The 25,437-nt window shown below is 35.3% G+C and overlaps 1 protein-coding gene across 4 annotated transcripts in view; it reads left to right on the forward strand.

Annotated features, from left to right (window-relative positions):
• LOC103728721 (bromodomain adjacent to zinc finger domain protein 2B) overlaps positions 1–25,437 on the forward strand; it is a 125,712-nt gene that overhangs the window by 29,409 nt on the left and 70,866 nt on the right. For 2 of the 4 annotated variants that reach the window (XM_029560396.1, XM_008826680.2), the window contains 6 exons: positions 5,855–5,920; positions 7,495–7,560; positions 9,282–9,326; positions 9,568–9,600; positions 10,787–10,852; positions 21,669–21,809. In XM_029560396.1, coding sequence (XP_029416256.1) covers positions 5,855–5,920; positions 7,495–7,560; positions 9,282–9,326; positions 9,568–9,600; positions 10,787–10,852; positions 21,669–21,809 — 417 coding nt within the window. The remainder of the gene's footprint in view (positions 1–5,854; positions 5,921–7,494; positions 7,561–9,281; positions 9,327–9,567; positions 9,601–10,786; positions 10,853–21,668; positions 21,810–25,437) is intronic. The other 2 variants (XM_008826679.3, XM_029560395.1) reach the window with 2 other exon arrangements.

Raw genomic sequence — 25,437 nt, forward strand, 5'->3', positions numbered from 1 at the left:
GGTAAGTGCACCCATGTCATTCAGTGTCCACAGAGACAGAAAAGGCTAATGGGTTCCCTGGAACTGGAGTTTACAGACAGCTGTTAGCTGCCATGTAGGTGATGGGATTCGAACCTGGGTCTTCTACATAGTGAGTTCCAGGCCAGCTGGAGCTACAGGGAGACCCTGTCTCAAAAAAGACAAAAAATAAATAAAAAATAAAGTAAAAAAGAACTTACCTCATTTTTGAATCATTTGTTTTTTTTTTTTTAACAAATGAAATTTTATATAAGAAATTATGTAAGTAAAATTTATAAATATAATCTTGTAGATTTTCAATTCAAGTTGACACCCTAACAGTTTCCAGCTTTTTAAATTCATGTACCAGTGAATAGAGGGTATTGCTTGAACAAGGAAACTTAGTTGTTTAAACATGTACAATAGTAGAGTTCACAAGATGGCTCAGCAGGTAAAAGCACTCTTGATGCATAAACCTGAAGACCTGAGTTCAGTCCTCAGAAGCCTAGAAGAAAAGAACGGACTCAAAGTTTTCCTCTGACCTCCACGCATGCACTGTGACACGAGTGCACACACATGCTTAAACACATAATAGAATGAATAAATATTAAAAGTAAAAATAAATAACACAGACTGGGCATGGTGGCGCATGCCTTTAATACCAGCATTCAGGAGGCAGAGGCAGGCAGGTCTCTGTGAGTTCGAGGCCAGCCTGGTCTACATGGTAAGTTTGAGGACAGCTGGGGCTACAGGGAGACCCTGTCTCAAAAAGACCAAAAATAAATAATAAATAACACATGTACCGTATTAATTAAAAATAATAATTATTCAAAGCATAAAAATTTGCTTCTTAATAATTAGTAGATGTGAAAAACATTACCGTTGAAATCTACCTGACAATTTCATATCCATGGTCAGATGCCAAGGAGCTCAGAAAGTAACCGATTGTGACTAGTAATAATCAGATATATAGAGATTAGAAATGCATGTGCAAACATCTTAATGTCAATTCCATTAAAAATGAATTTTTCTATATGAAACTGTGTATTTTAATAATGAAATGGAGATCTTTTTTAAAGGTTAAACCTCGTTTAATTTTGTCTTACAGGGTTTATACTGAGTACAATATTGTATAACCATAATAATTCAACTGTAAACCTAAAAATTTACAGCCAATTTTGAAAGAGATGCATCTTAACTCAGGGAATTGTTATTGAATATGTCAATGCTATTGTAATGAAATGCTTCTTCTAAGTATGTGGTTATTAAATAAATAATTTTATAAAAAAATATTCCCAACTCCAGAAAAAAAAATTCCAGATTGTATAGAACAAGATTTGCCCTCAATTGCTTTTGAATACTTTCAATAGTTACTTAAAAATTCTATTGTAAGCTGGGCATGGTAGCGCACGCCTTTAATCTCAGCACTCCGGAGGCAGAAGCAGGTAGATCTCTGTGAGTTCAAGGCCAGCCTGGTCTACATAGTGAGTTCCAAGACAGCTGGAGCTACAGGGAGACCCTGTCTCAAAAAGACCAAACCAAAAAAAAAACCTGGGCATGTGGTCCAGTTCTGTAATCTAAGCACTAGTATAGTTTTGGCATAGCCCATGTTCTGTCTTACAACTACAGTATCCTATGTGCTTTTTCAAAATTAATTTTGGTAAAATGAGGTAATTTTTAAAAAATTTTTAGGAAAATATTAAGCAGCAAGGTATGTAGCTTTATTTCAGATTGGACTGTGTGAGGATTCTCCCATGTCTACATATTAATCTGACACTAAAACAGAAAGGAAATTGTGGGAAAGTAGTATTCCTTATAGAGTTTTAAACAGAAAATAGTTATTTTGAGTATTAAATGGTCAGCTGTGTTACTATCCGCAGCTGCTTGGATTTGGTGTCATCATCTCTAGCATTTCTCAGGATTGACTAAAGAAATGTGACTAGAGCAAGTTCATAGAGAGTTGAAATTGCAGAATTTAGAGTTTCTACTCAGCCTAGAGTTAAATGTGTCTCTGCTGCCTAATAATTTTGTGGCCTTAAAAGAAGTACTCAACCTCTTAAGTCTCTGTTTCTTGTCTTGTAAGCAAGATAGCACCAGTGTGTAAAGATTGAATGAGATAGAATGTAAAGTGCCTTCTGTAGTCACTGGCACCAGTCAATGCTGTTTTTAAATTCCTTCATTTCTTGTGACTGCCAAACATTACAAGGTTAATTTGAAACAAGTCGGCTATGAAATGCATTTGTTAAATTAAAATATTTTAAATCTTTATTGAATATTATGTTTGTATGACTGTTTATATTTCATTTCAAACCAAAATACTGCCGTTTTATTATACTTTTTGTAGTGTTGTTGATTTTATAATGACTGAAGACCCATCAAATTATATTACTACTTTAAATTCAGCTTTGTGATCATGACATTAAAAAAATTTAAAGTATCTGCAGCCTAAATCATCTTCGTCTTTGCTAGTAGGCTTCAAAGTTTTCAGCACCATTAATGCAAGTGAATCAGCCTTCACTGTTTATCCAAACTTGTCTGAGACTCATCTCAGAATGCCATCTGATAACTGAATCAGATTTTAGAGCAGTCCTACTCTGATGTGTGGTACATCTGACCATTGTATTTTCTCTTATTTTATTTTAATTAATTTTGCTATGAGTGTCTCAGTGTTCCCTGGGCTAACCCCTAATCCTCATGCTTCAGCCACCTGAGTAGCTGGGATTACAGTTGTATGCCATCTAGCTCTGAAATGATTATTCAAATGTCAGCATTGGATCTAGAATAAAATAAGAGTGTGTTTTTCACATCCAAATATTCTTTTTAACACCGATGGCAAAAATATCACGTTATTTTTTCTTATTTTTTAAAGTAATTTTTGTTGAATTTGCTCTTTGACAGTTTCATACATGCATTCTGATTATGGTAAGCCCCACCCTCTCTAATCTCTCTCTTATACCTATTACCCCCACCCTCTTCCCTATGAGTTCCTTTCCCATATTCATGTCTTTTTGGTTTTTGTCTCTATTTGTATTGCTGTTTTTGTTTTATTGAGACCCAGTGAGTTTTACCAGGATCTTTTGTGTGACCGTGGGTTTACTACCCATTGGGGCCTGGTGGACTCCTCAGTGTGTATGCAACTGAGGACAATGACTAACCCTCCGTGAGAGCCCATCAGTAGCTAGTAGTCTAGCAGAGATGGGTAAGACCCTGTGATCTGCTCTCTGGTTAACAGTTAACTGCTGATAGACACAGTCTTGTGTAGGCACAGTGTAGGTAGTCACAGCTGCTGTGAGGTCATTACTGCATTAGCTGTGCCATGCCCAGAAGACGCATTTCATAGCCTTTTTTTGTTCTTTTCAGCTCTGGAAATGGAACCCTGGGCTTTGCATATGCTGCACAATCACTTTGTCACTATGGGACCCGTGTCTCCCAATACACAAGTTCTTAAAGCAATTTTTTGAAAGACTGTGAAAGCATTGTAAAGTGAGATGAACATAGATATTAGAAGCTGAATAAAATAGGTGCTCTCTCTACTAATTATTAGCATTACAGCAAATTTTACTCTGTAGGAACTCCAGTATTCTTTTTTTTTTAAAGGTAATTTCAATTTTGATGATTTTATTATGATAAACAAGATATTTTATGCAAAGTAACCAGCTTAATAGATAACTACATAATATTATAGATAAACTTTGAAATATTTGTCTACATGCTAATGACAGCATTGCCAAATATTTATTATATAAATATATATAGCCCTTGGGCAGTTTAGGTAAAACTTTAAACTGAATCTATTTAAGCCCAGATTGCTTTAGCCTCAGTCTCTACCTATATCTGTACGTCCCTTTTAAAAATTTTTATGATTGGGGCTGGAGAGATGGCTCAGCAATTAAGAACACTGGTAGTTCTTGCAGAAGACCCAGGTTCAAACCCCAGCACCCACATGGCAGCTAACAACTGTCTGTAACTCCAGTTCCAGGAGATCCGACGTCCTCTCTGTCCTCGCGGGCATTGCATAACACAGGTGCATTTACCTATAACATGCAGGCAATACACGCATACACATAAAATAAAAATAATAAGCCAGGCGTGGTAAAAAAGAATTGAGAAGCTTGTTTCAAGATTGGGTACTGCTCTCGAGGCAGTACTTTAATGTATCCTCATGGGGCAAATGGCTTAGACCTCACTTTCAACTTCCCCAAGTTCACCAGTTGTCCTGACTGGCCTTCAGAAAATCTGAAATAGCAAAGTTAGGTCAAGAGCATGCTATTCTTAGGTCTCAACTTCTAATTCAAATAAATGCTTCAAATATGAATCAGGCATTCTTAGAAAAAACACAAAAATACACACTTAGGTTTTTGGTAAGCTGTAATTAATATTCCAGACCAAGAAAGGGTCACCAACAGCAATATCACAGAGTATGATGAGTCTTCTGAAGTCAGATTATTGATTCATGAAATCTCAACATTGTACTGTACACATGTGGGAAATCAATAGCATAATATAGAAAAGGAAAAAATATATATAACGAAGAACAGCTTCAAAAGGTTCATCTGGAACTTGAAGTAGATACATAGCAGTATAAAATGTGTTATCTCCAGAAATTCTAGAACAAATCCAAACAGAAGTAGGAAACTTCCAGTATTTTGGTGTTTTTGAAAGTTAGTATTCATTCTTATGCATGCCAATTTGAAACTCTTGGAAAGAACTTTTGACCATAAGATTTCTAACAGTGTGCTTATAGCATATGATATAATTTTAAAAAATAAAAATGCAAATTCCTACAAAAATTTAGATGATTACTAAATTATAAAATATAACCAAGGGGGACTGGAGAGATGGCTCAGAGGTTAAGAGCACTGGCTGCTCTTGCAGAGGATCCAAGTTCAGTTCCCAGCACCTACCTGATGGCGGACAACCATCCATAACTCCAGTTCCAGGCAATCTGACATCCTCTTCTGATCTCCATGGGCACTGCACAACACGGGTACACTTACATACATGCAAGCAATACACTCATACACATAAAATAAAAATAATAAATGAAATATTTTAATACGTGTAGATATTTAGATAGTATACATACCAATTATGTAAATAGTTTCCTTAATTATAAATTAGAATTGATTCACTTTAAGATCATGTTACAGATTATTTCCAGATGGGATTCTTGGTAGTTGAAAGCAATGTCATTTTATGTTATCAACATGTGAAATAAAGAATTTTAAGAAGGCACATTTTTTTTTTTGTAATAATCTCTCTTTTATTTTTTTTGAGACAGGGTCTCCCTGTAGCCCCAGCTAGCCTGGAACTCGCTATGTAGACCAAGCTGGCCTTGAACTCACAGAGATCCGCTTGCCTCTGCCTCCCAAGTGCTGGGATTAAAGGAGTGTACCAGCTATAATTATTTTTAAGGCAGTTTTTATTTAATCATGACAGTGGCAAAGGCAAGCATCTCAAATGATTTTATAGAATAATAGTTATAATTTGTACAAGGTCATTCAGTAAGGGGTAGTAGCCCATAATTAGCTTTATAACTTTTCTCTATTTCTGTATTTTCTATGTATTTAAGTAAATAATTGTAAAGACTTTTGGCTATATATGTAAATAAACCTTGCTTTATTTCTGTATATTCATTTAGCATTTATATTTTATGATTATGAGAAATTTTCTAAAATCATATGACTTTTAGACATGAAAATATATATATCATCATATAGGAGATAACTGAATTTTAGATTCAGCATTGAGAGCCTTTGATAACTTTGTCCTTATGTCTTAAATTATTTGATTCTAACTAAAACTTTTTACTTAAATATTTATTTTATTATCTCAAATTTTATAATTTTTCCTACAGGAAAAAATTAAGAGAATACAGCAAATCAGAATGGAAAAAGAACTTCGAGCTCAGCAAATTCTAGAGGTAGAATTCTTATCTTAATATAATTGAAACAATATATTCATATAATTTAATGTACAAGAAAGAAACAAAAATGCTTATGTTTCCCCATCTATATAAATAAATTCATCCATCAGAATTTCTCTTCAAAAATGCCTAAATGGAATTTTTAGCAAGTTCATCTAATCCTGGTTCTAAGAAGCCAGAAAGTGAGTCAGAAGGAGAGTATACAAAAGACAGAGATGAACCTCTGGGTGGCAATGTGGCCCTCATGGAGCTCATGCTGTCTGCTTTCAGAAAGTTCTTTGAATTTAAACATTTTCTTTTCATTTAGAAACACATGTTTATGAAATTAAAATTAAACTGAAGATGCAGAAATAGTTTCCATAGCCCAGTTCCTATCATGTCTTTCTTCCCTATAAGCTGAGTAGAATTAGAATGCAGAGTATGTGTTTGCAACAAAAGCATAATACCTAAAAAACAGCAAGAGAACTCAAGCTAGAATGCATAGGAACTCAAAATCCTAGCAAAGTTTAAAGTTACTTATGAATAGTAGGTGATTTTTAGCACTTTAGCAGCACAAAGCACTATTCTATCAAATTGTGCAGTATAATAACCAATGCTCAAAACAGTGCCTCAAGTCATCAAGACAAAGGCAAATTGTGCTTTGTCTAAACAGGCAGAGGTCTTCAAATTAGCTCCATCTAATATAGTGAAGATGAACTTTTAATTTTTAAAATTATTATAACCTTGGCTATTCAGGGAACTGTTGCTTTGTGGAATAGTTTGTTGTCTGAGTTCACCAGATAGCTGAGCCTTTTCACATTCCAATTTTTTTTTTTCTTTCTAGAAATACTCACATATTCCTTCTCCCAGTTTAAATTAATTTTGAAACTCCCAAATGAAGAATATTTGTGTCTTAAAACAATAACTAGTGGATAATTATGAGGCTCCTAGAAGGCAACTAATGCTAAGGCCATGAAGCTCACATTTGATAGCATGATGTTGATAGTCAAATTGTGCTTCAGAAGAGATTACAGGTCTCCATTCTGTTAAAATAAACAAGATGCTTGACTTGAAAGACAATATACGCAGTAGGAAAACTCAGAGTTCATTATGTTTTATTTAATGGATTTATTTATCTAAAATGCCAAGTATTAAGAGAAATTTCAAATAAAGTAGGCACATGTACTTTAAAAGTGTTGTTTGTTGTTGAAATAGTATTTATCCATTAAAATCAATTCTACTTTTTAAATTTCTTCAGGAAGTAAATTTTCTTTTCAAATTATTTTTAAAATGCAGTAAATGACATTTTTCTGTAATTGTCAAAATAAAATATTCAGTTATTTCAGACTTCTAACTGCTTATAGAAGAAAAATGTCATTATCTTATGACTTTCAAGATTTCTTTGTATGTCTTAATGTTAATCTGTAAGTTGGAAACAAAATGTGAGGTGGGGACATCTTGTAATTGTCTGCATATATGTTGCATACTTGTTTTGTACTTTGTGAGGCATGTAGTTTCATTTCAAGTCTGAGATTATTTGCAAGTCTTAGTGGCATTGTTGCATGACTTTGAGACCTGTTTTGCATGCACAGGCTAAAAAGAAAAAGAAAGAAGAAGCGGCAAATGCCAAATTATTGGAGGCCGAGAAACGAATAAAGGTTAGTTTAGATGAGAATCAGAGTTTTTATTTTTCAAAAATAAAAACTTTATGTAACAGTCATGAAAAAAAGCTTTTCTCAAACACTATTTAAATATGTATAGGAGATACAACATGTGTAAATGTGTGCTTTTATTTGTATGTATATTCTATGTATTTTATTTCATGATACAAGTTTTATGTGATATTGTTGATATTTGTAAATAGAAGACATCAAATCAGAAATGCAAACTATTGCATGACACCTGGAAAGAAGTTTTGTTTGATAAGAATGACCTCCCAAACTAGTTGATTGGCCATTTATGTTCATCCTTCAAACTGTGTCCCAGATTTGACTCTCCCATTATAACTCTGTTAATGTCTAGTAACTGTTTTAGCTATTAAAAATGAAAAGCATAATGCATAAGCTATGTATGCTGTTGCACACCTGTAACCCCAGCACTCAAGAGGCTGACTCAGGAGGACTGAGAATTCAAGACCAACCCCATAGCAAGACCCTAACATACATACATACATACATACATACATACATACATACATACATACATACAGGCAGATAGAAACAAAGCTCTTTCAACTGTTATTTCATAATAAAATTAGTCATTGTTATTGTAACAAAATGTTTGGAAGTATACTGATGATGATTTTCTAAATTGAAGCATGAGATGTTCTTCCCCCACTTTCCTGTTCTATTAAACTCTAAAAGAGGGCAGCTGAGTGAGCCTGATGGTACAAACAGAGCTCTCCCTTATGGAGCCATGAAACTCCTGTTATTTGCTTGTTTTTGTTCAAGGGCGTCACAGAGGTAGTGCTTAGGGACTCAGAGACTCACACATGCTAAGCCATAAGCTCACATTTGATAGCATGATGTTGATAGTCAAAATGTGCTTCAGAAGAGATTATAGGTCTCCATTCTGTTAAAATAAACAAGATGCTTGACTTGACAGACAGTACATGGAGATAGGAAAACTCAGAGTTCATTATGTATTATTTAATGTAAATTAATACATTAGAGTTCTCTACCTCTGAACTGTATCTCTAATGCTATCATTCAAATGTATGCTGCCTTACTTTATTCTTTATCTTTCTATACCTTTTTATATCAATATTAATTTCCAAAACATTTTGCCTTTTAAAAAATAGTGATCAGGTAGCAGTCTTATATAATTTTTTGTATTCTGTCCCATCCCTTTGGGTTGGTGCTGTGAACCATATTATTTGGAAATCTGAATGTGATCATCATTGAAGTCATTTATATATAAATGAGGTAGATGCTGTTTAATTGCACAATGTATTTGGGAGCTAATGTTTAGAGTATGGAAAGGCTTTAGTCAGCTAGTTTTGAGAGTTACACCATAATTTATTGAAGTAATTTTAAAAATACATGTTTGATTTGTATCTAATATGTTCTGACAGTCAGTTTAGTGAATGTGCCATTGAAGTATGTTGTTATGTTGTCCATTGAATTTTAAGTTGAAATGTCTACTGGAGAAACATCCTTGCTACTTTATCATACCATGTTTACATTTACGTTATCTATTAGGTAGAGCCATATCAAACTGAGTTACTATTCTGTAAGTTTAAAAAAGCTGAATAGTGAAAATTTTGATGGCTAAACTTATGAAAAAGCTATAAAATTATCAGAAAAGGAACCTTTTAATACTTCTAGTATATTCTATATCTTCCCTGAAAATCATATATCAAAAGTTTCTTATTTTTAAGGAAAAAGAAATGAGACGCCAACAAGCTGTTCTTCTGAAGCATCAGGTCTGTATATGTATAGTTACACAACCAGTGGAAAGTAGTTTATAACTTGCTTAACTGGGAGGTGGGGGGTGGATCTTCAGAATATGTTCTTTAAATTTTCTGATACAATTCCTGCTTCAGTTTTGCTTTCATCTTACAGTTTATTGCCTTGCTTTGGTATTGGGGTCTTTGGGGGGGTTAAAATTGGTTTTATGACTCTGTGATTTCTATTTCATAATGTTGTGCCAACTCTTTCTACCAGGAGTTGGAGAGGCATAGACTAGATATGGTATGGGTATGTTTATTTTTGTACATCTAACACCGCATTGTGATTTGGTTGTGATATGGTTGTCATAGCAATGCATAAAGTGTAGCACTGGCTGCTGTCATATTACATATTGCTGCATGGCTTTACAGCGCAGTGCATTGCATACATCTGCTTGTCTGTCTATAAAGAAGTGTGATACATCTCTTAAGATTTTCCATTGGATTGCATAAAACTTCTGTCTAAAAGTGTATATTACTGATGTCACAAGAAAAGTTGAATCATCATCTATTTAGACACAATTATGACCCATGTTCTCCCATCATTGTAGATGCAAAACTGCCATTGAGTACAATGGGAATTTTGGATTTGCTTGTTGAGAGAATATGAAATGCATTCTGGTTTTTTTAGACAAATTTTAGAAAAGGGACCAAATGTATCTGAACTAAAAAGTTGATTAGCTATTAATAACATTAATTTTTGGCATATGTACCTTATTTTTCATGCTGGGTGTTTTAGATTACACCTCTTAGCCCATGATGCAGCTTTTGTGCCTTTAAATAGTGCATCAAGTGGCAGACATCAGTAAATAGGAATATCACATTTCATTGATATATGTATATGAGTCAAGACTAGTTTAACTTTGTAAATTGGTATAAACACTTAAAAATCTTTTTAATTTTTTGGTGAATTATTGGATTTACAAAATGATTTTGTACTTGAATATGAAATTAATTCTAAAAACCATGATGTAAAAGTGATTATGGATCGATTTCTACCTGACCTTAAAATTTAAGAGCAATGCAACCTTTAATGCAATTGGCTATAGTATTTTGTGGTTTTTCTAATAGCAGATGTAAGGTAACTGACCTGTTCCAGCCAACCATTATGCTTTTTGTTCTGCCAGCTTTTGAAGGAGCATCACAACTGACCATAAGTAAATCTTGTATGCTTCTGTTTACACTGTCTCCATGTTCATTGCTTTACCTTTTTGCTTTTGATTGTTCTTGTATTTGCTTTCTAAACCTGAACTAAAACATGCACAGATTGGCCATTCTTGTCTTATATTTAGTATTTACTGTGACTTGTCTATAAATGCTAAACATTGCTATATTGAGTTGTTGTTGTTGTTGTTGTTGTTGTTGTTGTTTTCCATTTGAAAACCACATTGTTAGCTGTGTTTGAATTATTCTCCCAATTTTATCTGGCCTAATAGGAACGGGAGCGAAGGCGACAACATATGATGCTTATGAAAGCTATGGAAGCTCGTAAAAAAGCAGAAGTAAGTATGTACTTCTAGAATAATATGCTTTTAAATTAATGGGTTCTTTTTCCCAAAGCATTGGCTATCATAATTTTTTTCCAGAATACAGGTTTGTCGTGATTTTCTGACTTTCATAAGCAAACCAAAGGTTAAAAATGGTAACTAAATGCTGGAATATAAATGAATGTATCTGTTAGTTTTCTTGGTTGAGGTTTTAATTATCTTTTTTAGTGATTGAATGCCAGTTGTTTGAATAATAGTAGCTATTTATTATTGTAACCAGAGTGTCAAAAAGTAATGTTATGATATATGTAAATAAGTCCTATGCATCTTCATTCAAATACTAATCATACCAACCATAACTTCTGTCAGCAGAGCTATTCTCTAGTATTGTATATGTAAAATTAGACCTAAGAAATTCAGTTTAAAAGATTCTGATGAGCTAATTCAGAAAAGAAGAATGATTGTAGTTTGTCAAAGTGAACTTTGAGATTTAATGGAAATATGTTACATAGGAATACAGCATACATTGCACCAACAGAGTCGAGTAACCAGGATTTTTAGAGATTGAGATTCATATGCTGGCCCTGATCCCAACTTGCTTTACCCCTCCCTCTTCAAACTATTTCTTTAAGATTACAATAATGTTTCTTAGCACATTTCTGGGATTATCAGTGAGATAGCATTTAGCAAATAGGAGTGGTGCTGGGAATGTGGCTAAATGTTAAAGCACTTGCTTAGAATGTCTGAGGCACTGAGTTCCATCCCAAGAACAAATAAAATTACATAAGTAAATATTAATGGAAATAGAAGTTTAATCTAGAAAATGAGAGGCTCTGGTGCAAAGTCTAAAGATGAATTCCCTGCATGTAACAACAGTGTATGTATTGGTTATTTTGGTTTCTGTGAAATGTTGTCTGGTTGGGATTTTTATACCCTTCAGCTGTGTGACATTGACAAATTAACTTTTTTGTGATTCATTACATCTATACAATAGAGATAATCCCAACTCATGGGATTATAGAGATGCTTAAATGGGTATGTATCTTTGTTAATGTGTATGTAAGGTTCTTAAAACAGGGCCTAACATCACACAGTTCATAGAATAGCTTACTAGTTTGTATTTTGCTCTGTGGCATGGGCCTAACAAGATGCATAACCATAATTGGGATCTACTAACCTAGTTACCATTGAGTTGCTTCCAGCGCTTACTTTCTGTAACTCTGCTAAATTTTATGCACTAACATTTTTCTTGGTGTCTTTTTTCTCCTAACTTATTATCCAAATCTGTTGACACCCTCTATTCTAACTAATAATAGAATTTGTACATCTATTTATGAAATTATACCCATAATATCCGATATAATACTACCAGTATGGTCTCCACAGAGCAGCCACTCATCTTTTCACAAACTAAGCCAGATCTTATCTAACTATCTATGCTTCTCACTGTAATATAATAAACTCCTGACTTCTCATCATGATATAATGGTCCTGCATTCCCTCACCTCTACCTACCCTCCAAGTTTCTCTTATGCAGTTTGCCCCTTACACACTGTATTTTTCATATTAGCCTTATTACTTGTATTAGTCACTTTTCTGTTGCTGTGATAGAAACACTGACTCAAGCAAATTATATAAGGAAGAGTTTATTTGAGCTTACGGTTCCAGGGGAATTATGGTCCGTCATGACAGGGAGGCATGGTGGCAGAGGTGGCTGGAGGAGTAACGGAAGCTAAGCTCAGTTCACATCATCACACAGGCACAGGAAGCAAGAGGGAGACTGGAGATCTGGCTTCCTCCAGGATAGGCACACCATCTAAAACCTCGCAAAACAGCACCATCATCTGGGAACAAAATGTCCAAACACTTGGAGCGTATGGGGGATATTTTCATTCAAACTGCCACATTACTCCAAAACAAGTCCTTAACCTTGCTGTTCTGCCAGGTAGTGAGTGGTTCCTATTTGTTATTCAGCTCTAGAACACTTAAATCTAACTTTTTAAAAGTACCACCTCTAGCCAGGCGTGGTGGCGCACACCTTTAATCCCAGCACTGGGAGGCAGAGGCAGGTGGATTTCTGTGAGTTCAAGGCCAGCCTGGTCTACAGAGTGAGTTCCAGGACAGCTGGGGCTACAGGGAGACCCTGTCTCAATAAAGACCCTCCCCCCTAAAAAAGTACCACCTCTAGAACTCCATTTTTTTTTTTTTACCATGTATATGTTTTGTCTCCTACTAGAATATAAGATAAGATGTATATGGGGCCTGGAGATATGACTTAGTGATTAAGAGCACTGACTGCTCTTGCAAAGGACCCAAGTTCAATTCCCAGCACCCACATGGCAGCTAACAACTATCCATAACTCCAGTTCCAGGGGATCCGACACCCTCTTCTGATCTCCATGGGCATTGCACAACACAGGTACACTTACACACATGCAGACAATACACTCAAATGCATAAAAAATAATAATAAATGTTTTTGTAAAGATGTATGTGGGTCAGACTCTGTCTTATTTGCCATTTATCACCCATTCTTTGATTAGAACCAGTGGGTTCTCAGAAAATTATCATTGCCTACATGAATTAATAAATAAGTTAAAATGACAGTAAAAGAATTTAAAAACAAAACATTTAAATTTCACATTATTGGGCTGGGCATGGTGGAGGCACTTGGGAGGCAGAGGCAGGTGGATCTCTGTGAGTTCAAGGCCAGCCTGGTCTACATAGTGAGTTCCAGGCCAGCTGGGGATACAGGGAGACCCTGTCTCAAAATGAATGAATGAGTGAATGAATGAATAAAATAAATTTAACATTTTTTCTGTGTATATAATTCTCTTTCTAAAATGCTAAACGGTTTATTTTATTTTATTAGTTTTTGTAGTGCTGAGTGTTTAACCCAAGGCCTTGTACATGCTAAGCATATACCCTGCTGCTGAACTATACCTCTAACCCTAAAATATTTTTATTTTGTCTTATTCTAGTTGGTTTTCTTTTGTTAAAGTCAAACATCTAAATAACTATTATTTTTAAATAATATAAAATGTCACAGTTTTTATTGAATGTCACACTTTTTATTGAATTTTTGTGCATTTCATATGATAGATCTTAATTGAATTTAGACCCCCTCCTCCATCTGTGTCCTTCACAGCACCCACCGCCACCACCAGATTTCATGCTTTCTGTCAAATATGTTAAGTCCTATTATATCAACCATTTGTACCCAGACGACCCTCGGTGCAAGTTCATCCACTGGAGTCTAGTCAGCCTATATAGAGTCATTCCCTTAAAGAAGATCTACTCTCCCTCACCCCATAGTACCCTCACCCCATAGTAATCAGTTGTCAGTAGTTCCTCACCTAGGGTTGAGGCCTGCTGCCCATTTCCCTTGTTCTATGTTGGGTTTTTGTCTTATTGAGTCGGCATGGGTCTTATGCCTGCTGTCACCATTGTTGCAAATTCATGTGAACAAGTTCCGAGAGGCCTGAACACCTGTGTTTCCTTATGTTCATGCACCTACCCTAGATCTTACGATTTTTCCACCCCCTCTTCCACAGTGGTCCCTGAGTAATGAATGGGTAAGGTTTAATATAGGAGTCCTATCCAGTTACACACACCCTGCAGTCTCTTGTTCTCTAAAACTTGGCCGTTTGTGGCCTTCTGTGAAAATGTCACACAATTCTTGATCTGAATGTTTGAAAGAATCTCATAGTTATACCTAAGATCCTAGAACGTTATTCTCTAGTAACTATAGACCTACTTAACATATTGGGTAACTTTATCAGTCATTCTGGTTTTAAATTGTCTTTTTCTCTTGTTCTGTGTGTATTTATGTGTGAATTTGTGTGTGCATATGTGCAGATGTGTTTGTGTGTGCATGGATGTGTGAAAACCAGAGGTTGACATTGGGTATCTACCTCAGTCGCTGTATACCTTATATTTTGAGCCAAGTTCTTTCACTAAACCTAAATTGTCACCATTTGGCTAGACTAGCTGGCCAGAAAAGTTCAGCGATCATCCTGTCTCCCAGTACTGGGTCCCTGACTTTTTTCCATGGTGCTGGGTTCAGGCCCTCATGCCTGCATGGAAAGCACAGTACTGGTAGAGCTAGCTTCTCAGCTCTAAATTGTGGGGGTTTTTTGACTGTTTGTTTGGGGTTTTTTTGTTTTTGTTTTTTTAATCTTTTTGAGACAGGGTCTCTCTGTAGCCCCAGCTGGCCTGGAACTTATTATGTAGACCAGGCTTGCCTTGAACTCACAGGACTCCACCTGCCTCTGTCTCTTGAGTGCTAGGATTAAAGGCATGCACCACCATACCCAGCTTATAGCCACTTTTGAAAGAGATGTATCTTTGTTCTGGGAATTGTTATTGAGTATGTTAAAGCTGTAATGAAATGCTTCTTCTAAAAGATAAAATATATATATTTTAAAAAGTACTGACACTGGCTGTTCCTGCAGAGGACCCAGGTTCGATTCCCAGAACCCACATGTTGGCTAACAACCATCTCTAACTCCAGTTCCAGAGGAATCTGGTGCCTTCTTCTGACCTCTGTGTGCATTGCATGACATGGGTGCACTTACATACATGCAGGCAATACACACACATACATAAAAAAATGAAAATTTAAAAAAAAATGAGTACTGCCTGTAGATCTGTGGCATTTTTATTTTCTTAAACTGTTAAATACTGTGAGAAAAACAAGAACAATATTCAAGCTACAGTAGTTGTATCGGAGAGGTAAAGCTTTTTTTAATTTTTATTTATTTATTTTTGAGACAGGGTCTCCCAGGAGCCCCAGCTGGCCTAGAACTTTGTAGACCAGGCTGGCCTTGAACTCACAGAGATCTGCCTGCCTCTGCCTCCCAAGTGCTGGGATTAAAGATGTGTACCACTACACCTGGCTTTTTTGAGGTTTTTTTAATTTAATGTGTATGAGTATATTGCTTACATATGTGTTAATGTATCTTTGTCATACAATGCCCATGGAGGTCAGAAGAGGACATTGAATCCCATGGAACTGGAGTTACGTATGGTTGTTAGCTGCCATGTGGGTGCTGGGAATCAAACCCAGGTTGTCTTCAAGAGCCACCAGTATGTAACTATTGGAATATCTGTAATGGGTGTGTCTTTGTAGCCCTTCTCACCTGTTGCTTCTTAATAGTAAGCCCAGTTTTTAATTTTTTTCTGCTACTAATGAACAAACAAACTTGACTAGTCACAGTCATGTGATCCTTAGGCAAGACCAATTTAAAATTCTAATTGGCTTATGTGGAAGTATTGATCCTAAACTTTCGTCCTTTGATTACTACATTGTAAACAAAATAGGACAAAAATACAAATGTTACAAGTAGTTTTTAGAGAATTGTGAGATTAAAATAATCTTTTACCCTGTTAATTAAAACTATCAAATAACATCTGAAATTATTCCAAGAATTCCTACATCCGTCAGTGTAAGGAGTTTGCACAGGTAACATTGTGAGAGTCTTTGTGTACAGTATACTGAACTTTATGATTTAATGTTATGTCAATATACTTTTCACTAAAAATAATCACAACTTACAATTGGTTCTCTAGTTTAGAAATCTAATTCTATAAATTTTCCCTTTATATAAATCAGTTTTTAATTTTTTTAGTTCTGATTTATATAAGTTATATTGTTACCAGTTTCAAAGGCCCATTAGTATGATACAGAATTCATAAATATTTTCATAGCATAATTGTGCTGGATAGCTTTAGTGTCAATTTGACACACCTGGGTTGTGGGAGCCTCCATTGGGGGATTGCCTTCATTGGACTGACCTGTGGCCATGTCCATGGGGCATGTTCTTGATTGTTGAGTGATGTAGGAGGGCCCAGCCCACTGTGGTGGTGCCACCCCTGGGCAGGTGGGCCTGTGTTGCATAAGAAAGCAGGTTGAGTAGGGGCCACAGGAGCAAGCCAGTAAGCAGTGTTCTTCCATGGCCTATGCTCCAGCTCCTGCTTCCAGGTTCCTGCCCTGAGTTCCTACCTTGGGCTCCATGATGAACTGTGACCTTGGAAATGTAAGACAAATAAACCCTTTCCTCCCCAAGTTGGTAGTGGTCAGTGTTTTGTCACAGCAATGGAGAAACAAACTAGGACAATAATGTAATAATTAGTAGCCTTTAGCCTAAACAATAAGAAAGGCTTTTTATTCCTTGGCATAATTCAAGTAATATGAAAAATATTTGCTTTCATTACTAATCACTACAAACAAGATTGGTTTAAGGAACATGAAAAGTAACTTTTTCCCCCAAAATATCTTGTTTTAATTATAAAAACTTCAAACTATACTAGTTATACATTTTAATAGGTTTATTCATTTATTCATATTAACTGAATAATGAATGACAGTAATCATAGGAGAGACTTTTACACATCTCTCCAAGGATCAATAAAAGATGAAAAAGTTGTTATACATGGATCCATCACAAAATGGCAAGTCAGCACTTCAGGAGACAAAATAATAAAATGGAAGAGAGTCATTCAAGTTTCAGATGTCATTTAATAAATAATTTGAAAGAAGTAAAAAAATGCATGATCCCCCAATGATTCATATCTTGAGAGTGGTTCATAGTTCTTTATTCATACCAATCATTGTGTGCGAGAAAATAAAAAGAATTACACATGCAGACAACTTTTATGCAATCCACATTTCAATTGAAGACAGTAAATGCACTTAAATAATACTACTACAAATATTTCTACTATAAGATTAAATTACCTTTAAAAACATAAAGTCTACTTTCTTCAATAGAATTTCAAATATCATTTGATGAGGTAGAGTTTGGAAAACATTGTTATTAAGTGTATTGTGATCTTTAATTTTCCAACTTTAGAGTTCATAGTTTTTAATTTGGGAGACATTTATATAATAATTGTCCTACATAATATTTGAAAATAGTTAAGCTAGTGCACATGAGTATATCATGAAGTACTTTACTGTGTTTTAAGAAAATCTGAACTGGAACATTTCTTTTTAAATGTATTATTTTATACCTATTGAGTATAAAAAGTACCTTTAGAGTTTCTTCAATCATCTTAATTATATTTTCCTTTGTTCCAGCTAGTTTTTCATAGTATGATACATGTATGATTAAAATGTAAGATGGTAGACTGTTTTTTAAAACTTACTGACTTTGCTTATTGTATTCAATACATAACCCCTAAAACAGTATCATTTTCATTCCTTCTATGCCTTCTATATGTTACTTGTATTATTAATCTTATTTACACTTTTATTCTTCCTTCACCCTGAGGTAAACCTTTGTCTCCTAAATTATATTTATATCTCTTAAATTTGAGTACAAGTTGTTGTCAAAAGAAATATATTCCCCTAATTATGCTAGCAACAGAGATCTAAGAGACCCAATAGAATCATAAACTTAAAAATAAATAAATAAATAAATAAATAAATAGGTTCTTTGCAGCATGCTCTCTTAAAAATGGCCTATTTTTGCAATCTTACATGTTGTAAACTTTTCATAATAGGTCATTCTAAAGCAGGAAAAGTTTATTTTCACATTTGTGATTGTGCTTTAGAGCATCTAAAAGTATGTTAACTTGCAGTTTTTAAATTCCCTAAACACTTACCGTACTGCTGAGTAGGAATAGGTTGATGAAGGAACAGGTAAACGGCTTCTGCCTTCCAGAAGCTCACTCTCAAGTTGAAGAGATCAACTTCAAAGACATAATTATTACACAGTGCAATAAATGCTGTAAGTTATATGAGAGCTCAAGGAAGATAAGTATTGAAATCTTAAAGTTGTTGTAAGAAGTCTATATAAAAGAGGAGGAGTATACTCAGAGATATTTAGTGGGCCTTTAATCCCAGCACTTGAGAGGCAGGGGCAGGTGGATCTCTGTGAGATCGAGGCCAGCCTAGTCTACATTGGAGTTCCAGGACAGCTATGGATACAGGAAGACCCTGTCTCAAAAAGACCAAGAGAAAAAGGAACTGATCATCCTGGACACAGGATGTGACATATATAAAGACACAGTGTTGTGACTTAACAGTTTATTTCATCATCATTCTCATCAGCACTACCACCACCATAATCCAAGCAGTAACCTTGAACTGGCTGCACTGTCTTCTTACAGATGTGTTACATGATGTGACTGGAGTTTGAAAACTACACTGAGACTCGTGAGCATTTGAGGGTAGCACTTGTGTTGGTACTACATTATGATTTGGATATAAATGCCATTCCAAAATGTTAGTGGCTGAGGGGGCACTGGAAACTAGTTCTGTGAGAGTTACACTCAAGCACAGAATTTACATGTCAAGTACAATTTATTGTAAAACACCAAATTTCTATTAAAGTGTTTTTAATGGGGACTGGAGAGATGGCTCAGAGGTTAAGAACACTGGTTGTTCTTGATGAAGACCTTAGTTCAAATCCCAGCACCCACATGGCAGCTAACAACTGTCCGTAACTCCAGTTCCAGGGGATCCGACGGCCTCTTCTGTCCTCTGTGAGTACTGCACAACATGGATGCACCTACCTACATGCAGGCAGTACATGCATACACATAAAATAAAAATAATAAAGTAAAAAAAAAAAAAACACTTGAAAATTAAAAAAAAATTTATTTATTATTTTTATGTGTATGCGTGTAATGCCTGCATGTTGGTAAGTGCATCCATGTCATGCAGTACTCACAGAGGCTAGGAGAGGCCTTCGGATCCCCTGGAACTGGAGTTACGGACAGTCGTTAGCTGCCATGTGGGTGCTGGGATTCGAACCTGGGCCTCCTGCAGGAACAACCAGTGTTCTTAACCACTGTGCTGTCTCTCCAGCCCCTAAAAAATGTTTTTAATGATAAAGATTCCATATATTTTTTGATTTCCTGGATATCTCCATTTTGTCTTAAATATTGTTGTAAATATTATATTCTGTTCCATATTGTAGCTATATTTTTTAAATATGTTTTAATTGAATTTTTGTGTATTTCATACAACTTAATCATATTTAGTTCCCCCTTCCCTATCTGTACCCCACCCTTAAGCCACTCACAGGATTTTATGCATTATTTTTAAATATTTTTTTTAGAAGAAGCATTTCATTACAGCTTTAACATACTCAATAACAGTTTCCAGAGCAAAGATACATCTCATTCATTTTATGCATTTTTGTCATATATGTTAAGGCCTTTTGAGTCACATTTGTGTATCCTGATGTCCCTCAGTGTGAGTTCATCCACTGGAACCTGTCTGGTATCACTCTCTTAAAAAAGATCAGCTCTCCTTCACCCAGTAGTTATCAGCTGCCAGTATTTCCTCACCAAAGTTCTGGCCTCCTGCCCTTTTTCCCAGTACTATGCTGACTTTTTTTGGGGGGGAGGGGCAGTTCTTATTGAATTTGCATGGGTCTTGTGCATGCTATCACCGTTAATTTAAGTTCATATGAACAACTTCCCAGGAGCCTGTCAGACTCTGTTTTCTTACAGCTCTTACAATCTTTTCTGTCCTCTCTTTTGCAATAGTCCCTGAACCCTGGTGGGGGGGGGTAGTTTAATATAGGAGCCCTGTCCAGGGACCCCTGCTCTGCAATCTCTTTTTCTCTACACCTTGGGCAGTTTATAGCACTTGAGAGGCAGGGGCAGGTGGATCTCTCTGAGTTCCAGGCCAGCTGGGGCTACAGGGAGACCCTGTCTCAAAAAGACCAAAAAAAATTCTGGTTTTTAAAAATTCCGGGTTTTTTTTGTTTATGTGTATGAACACAGGTCAACAAGTACACATGTGCCAGCATGCACACATGGAGTTTAGAGGACAACCTTGGATGTTTATCCTTACCTGCCACCTTGTTTGAGACAAGATGTTGTGTTTTGGGAGGTTTTGCTTTTTTAGATCTTTCCATTGCATATGTCAGGCTACTGGTCCTTGAACAACTGGGGATTCTCTGAGCGCGGTCTCCTAGTAGGAGTACTAGGTTACAAACACACTACTGTGTCTGGCTTTACATTAGTTTTGAGGATTCAAATTCAGATACTCACACTTATGAAATAAATGCTTTACTCACTGAACCATCTCTCTGGCATTCTAATGTTAACTCGGAATGAATGAAAATTGTATTTGACATATGATATTAAAGTAATGATAATGGTGTTATAATACAAAATTCCCTAATTTCTTCTGACAGTGTTATTTCCCATATCAAAATAGCCATTTCTATATTGACATTACCACAGCATTTTAATGCATTTGTAATTATCTTCAGAATTTTTATTTTAAACTGTCTTAATTATAGTTTTTGATGTTAAATAATATTTTCTTTAATCATAAGTGCTATATAAGATTAGGTAATTAACTTTGAAAGAACTGCTTTTTGCAAAGTTATACATTGCTTCCACTTCCCTGCTGTAAATCCTTTTTGCTTCTTGTAGCCACCCACAAATTTGTGCCAAAGCCAGTTATCTTTATTTTATAAATACCTACTTACCCATGCTAACACTTTATTTTATTTTATTTTATTTTCATACTATACAAAGGACTGAACACATTTTGAATAATAGAAGTCTTCACTGAAGTAAATATATCAAGACTATATAGTCATAAGATTTAAAAATATTTTGATGTATGTGCTGAAGATATATAATGTGATTACCAGTCATAAGATTATTTTCAAATTTAGCGGTTGAAATAACCAAAAAGCAAAATAAGTCATTGTTTCTATGTAACTCATTCCTAAACTTTCTAAGATAATTTTGTTCATTGAAATAATAAAATTTTCATCATTTTTTAAAAATGAATACTGGAATTTTTTTCAAAAACTTACAAGGATTAAGAATTTATGTACATGATTTTATTTTTAAGGAAAAAGAACGATTAAAACAAGAAAAACGTGATGAAAAAAGGTTAAATAAGGAACGTAAACTAGAGCAACGAAGATTAGAATTAGAAATGGCAAAGGAACTAAAGAAGCCTAATGAAGACATGTGCTTAGCAGATCAAAAGGTAATTTCTGTCACGTAAGCCATTGCTTTGACAAATGGCATTCTACCAGTTTTCCTACCAGATTCCTTTACCAGAACTACCATTCATTGAGAAAGACTTTAGTTTGTCTTGAGTGCAATAGATTTCTGAGTCTAGGTCAATTTTGCCTTTCTCACATAGTCAGCCAATCTTGTGTTGATGCAGATGGTTCTTCATATGTTGCTGGAGTATGGCAAGTCTTCATTTTAGTAGATACACTGTAGAAATCTACAGAGAAGATGTCATCTATTTTGGAGTAAAAAAATCTGCTTTATTTTGAATATAGCTAAGAACACAGTAATTATAGAAAATTGTATCATTAATGAATATCATATCTATAACTGTCCCATCCTGTGTTATTTTGCTCTATCCATGGCATCTATATTTATGTAATTGCATCATCTGTTATATAAATAGTGATTATCTTCTTGACTTCTTCAAGTTCCATTGCTACTGTGCTTTTAGTACCTTATTAGGAGTTGAGTTGTGTTAATATTCAATTTATGTTATTTAGCAGAGATGCTTTAAAGTGAAAGTGTGTATCTACTAGTTTTCTCCTTTGGATGTTAAAATTTTCCTAAACAGAGATTGAATTTTCTCTATGTTAGCCAGCACATTTAATAAGCTTAAAGTGAGCAAACTTTTAAAATTCTAAATGGACTTTATTTTCTTGCATCTTTTCTTTTCATATAATGCCATATGCACTGTCAAATATATGTCCATTTTAGTCATTCTTGTATGAGCTTTGTTTTAAAATTTTCTAGAATTTTATGGAAATGAGTGTGTCTGATATGGTTCAAGAGAGAGACTCAAAATTATGTGGTTTTCAAATGGAGTATACTCCCAGAATGTGTTCTATACAATATTGTTAAGAACGTCTTTAGTTACTTCAGTAAGTTCAGGGCAAAGGATCTATTCTGATAAAACAAGTATTTTTAATTCATTTCTTCGTTTCTAATTCAAGATCTGCCTCCCTCTGCCTCCCAAGTGCTGGGATTAAAGACACTGCCATGTTTGGCTATTTGCTGAATTTTTTAAATGTCTATAATAAACTGGTGCTACAACTTTTTTTTTTTTTTTTTTTTTTTTTTTTTTTTTTTTTAAAAAAAAAAAAAAAAAAAAAAAAAAAAAGAGGACGATAAATCTTTCACTGTGATCGAACTCACAAAGATCCATCTGCCTCTGCCTCCCAAGTGCTGGAATTAAAGGCGTGCGCCACCATGCCCAGCTTGGTCCTATAACTTAATCGCAAAAGTTTTAATAAGTGAGCATATGTGAAAAATGAAAATAGATTAAAACTCATGTTAATGTTTCACTAAACACAGAAAACCTAAAGTCCTGGAGTTACATTATTGACTGACATGTTCAGAGCCATAAGTTCTACTCTTATGGACTTAATAATTGATTATAGCCATTAGCTATATAGTTCATAGCCATTCTTTCCAACCAGAGTGCCCATATATACTAACATCTGTTTCTGAGCAACTGTTAAAAAGTGTGTGTTTTAAATATTTACATCATTAGAAGTATTCTGTGCACATGCTCTTATTAATTATGTAGTAGTAAAGGATTTTTTTATGCTTTGAAGAATTATTTTTTATCATTTTTTAAATTTTTAATAACTATATGATTAGAAGCAGCATTTCACTACAGCGTTAACATATTCAGTAACACACTCCAGGGCAAGAGTACATCTCTTTCACAAGTGGGTGCAAGTTTCTAGGTTCACAGTTGAATTAATACAGTTATACAATATTGAACTGAGTATAAGCCCTTTAAGACATAAAATTGAATGAGGTTTTAACCTTTAAAAAAGATCTCCATTTCATTTTAAAATATATTGTTCCTTGCAGAAAGACTCATTGTTTTTGCTACTAACACTGAGATGTTGGCACTTGCATCTCTAATCTGTATCGCACGTGTGTGTGTGTATATATCACACAGAACATCCCAAATCATCTTGTTCAACTATACACCCACTTCCCAGCTGGCACCTTCCCATAGCCTCCCTTCCCCCACTAGAGCCCTTATACTCTGATATCCCTGCTACTGTCTGCTGTCAGCACCCACTGCCATTCCCCACTACTTGCCCTTGTAGTGAATCTAGTCAGCCTATCTAGCGGTCTTTGTTTTAGGAAGGTCAGCTGTTCCTCATCTAGCAGCAATCAGTTGTCAATATTCCTTTAGATAAGATTGGGGTCTGCTGTTCATTTTCCCAGTTCTATGCTGGGTTACTACTGGGAGTCCCTTTGGCCACCCTGGCCAACAACTCAAAATAAGGTATTTCCTATCTGGCATTGTTGCTTGTTATATAGCCTTTAACTATGCATATGGACTCTTAAGAAATTATATTGGCCCCTTCAATCTTTAGTTATACTTTCCTTTTGGGTGTTTAATGCCATAGAGTTGGCCCAGATAAACCAATTTATTTTTACTCTTAAGGTCGTTTGAGGATCTGTTCCTCAGGGGTTGCATGGGCTTAGGAGGAGACCCTTTCTTTTACCAGTTCCACCTATGTGAAGATAAGTCAAAGGTCCTGCTCGATCATGGTTGGCTTTGCTTGGAAGCATGGAGGAAATGATCCCTCTGTGTTGACCCTCCTCTTTATAGACTGGACACTGGTTCAAGTCCATCTGGTGGACTCGGCCTCCTTGATCAAGAGGACAGGTAACCCACCACAATTACAGGACATTTTGAGAAATGCTCATAGTTACCTGGAACTCGTCGACCTAGGAGTGCAAGAAGCAAAAACTATCCTTTATGTCCCTCTGACCAAATTATTATAGGCCTCTAAGTATGTCTGTTAAACATCCAAGAAGGTTAGTTCCACCACTCTGGTACTATTAATCACTGTGTGTCATGTAGATAAATCGTGGGCAAAGACCAATTGTTCTCAGATAAACCTTACCTAGACATATATTTCTTGGTCTGCTATGTATAATTTGTCAGTAGGTTGTAGGAGTAATATGGTTCTCTCTGGTTTTCAAAACTAGCTAGGCATTGTTTATCTCTCACATTGTCTCACCCCTCCATCATGGTTTTCCCACTTAAGGTGCCCCCATTTCCCCCCTTTCTCCCTTAATAATACCCTTCTCCTATGGTCCTAACTCTCTTGAGCTCCTTCTTTCCCTTTATCCCCTAGGTTCCTTGTATACCCTTCCCCCCCTCCCTTAAACTAACCCAATTTTTATCCATATCTCCCTTATTAAGGCCTGTTTCCTATTGTTCTTCTCTTTCAGGTTCTTTCTTTTCCTTTACCTCCCTGTTTCCTTTCCATTATCCTAGTTCCTGTAGTTATGTCTGGATACATACTCACTTATCAGGGTTTGGTTCTAGGATCCACATATGAGGGAAAACAGGTCGATTTTTTTTCTGAGTCTGAGTTACTTCACTTAGTGTAACAGTTTCTAGTTCCATCCATTTACCTGCAAATTTCATGATTTCATCTTTCTTTACTACTGAGTAAAACTCTATCATATAAATGAACCACATTTTCATTATCCACTTGTCAATTGAGGGACACTTAGGTTGCTTCCATCTCTTAGCTATTGTGAAAAGAGCAGCAACAAACATGGATGTACAAGTGTCTCTGCAATAGGACGAGTTCTTT

This window comes from Nannospalax galili, unplaced genomic scaffold (assembly GCF_000622305.1).
Source record: "Nannospalax galili isolate Female #2095 unplaced genomic scaffold, S.galili_v1.0 scaffold92, whole genome shotgun sequence".
NCBI lineage: Eukaryota > Metazoa > Chordata > Mammalia > Rodentia > Spalacidae > Nannospalax > Nannospalax galili.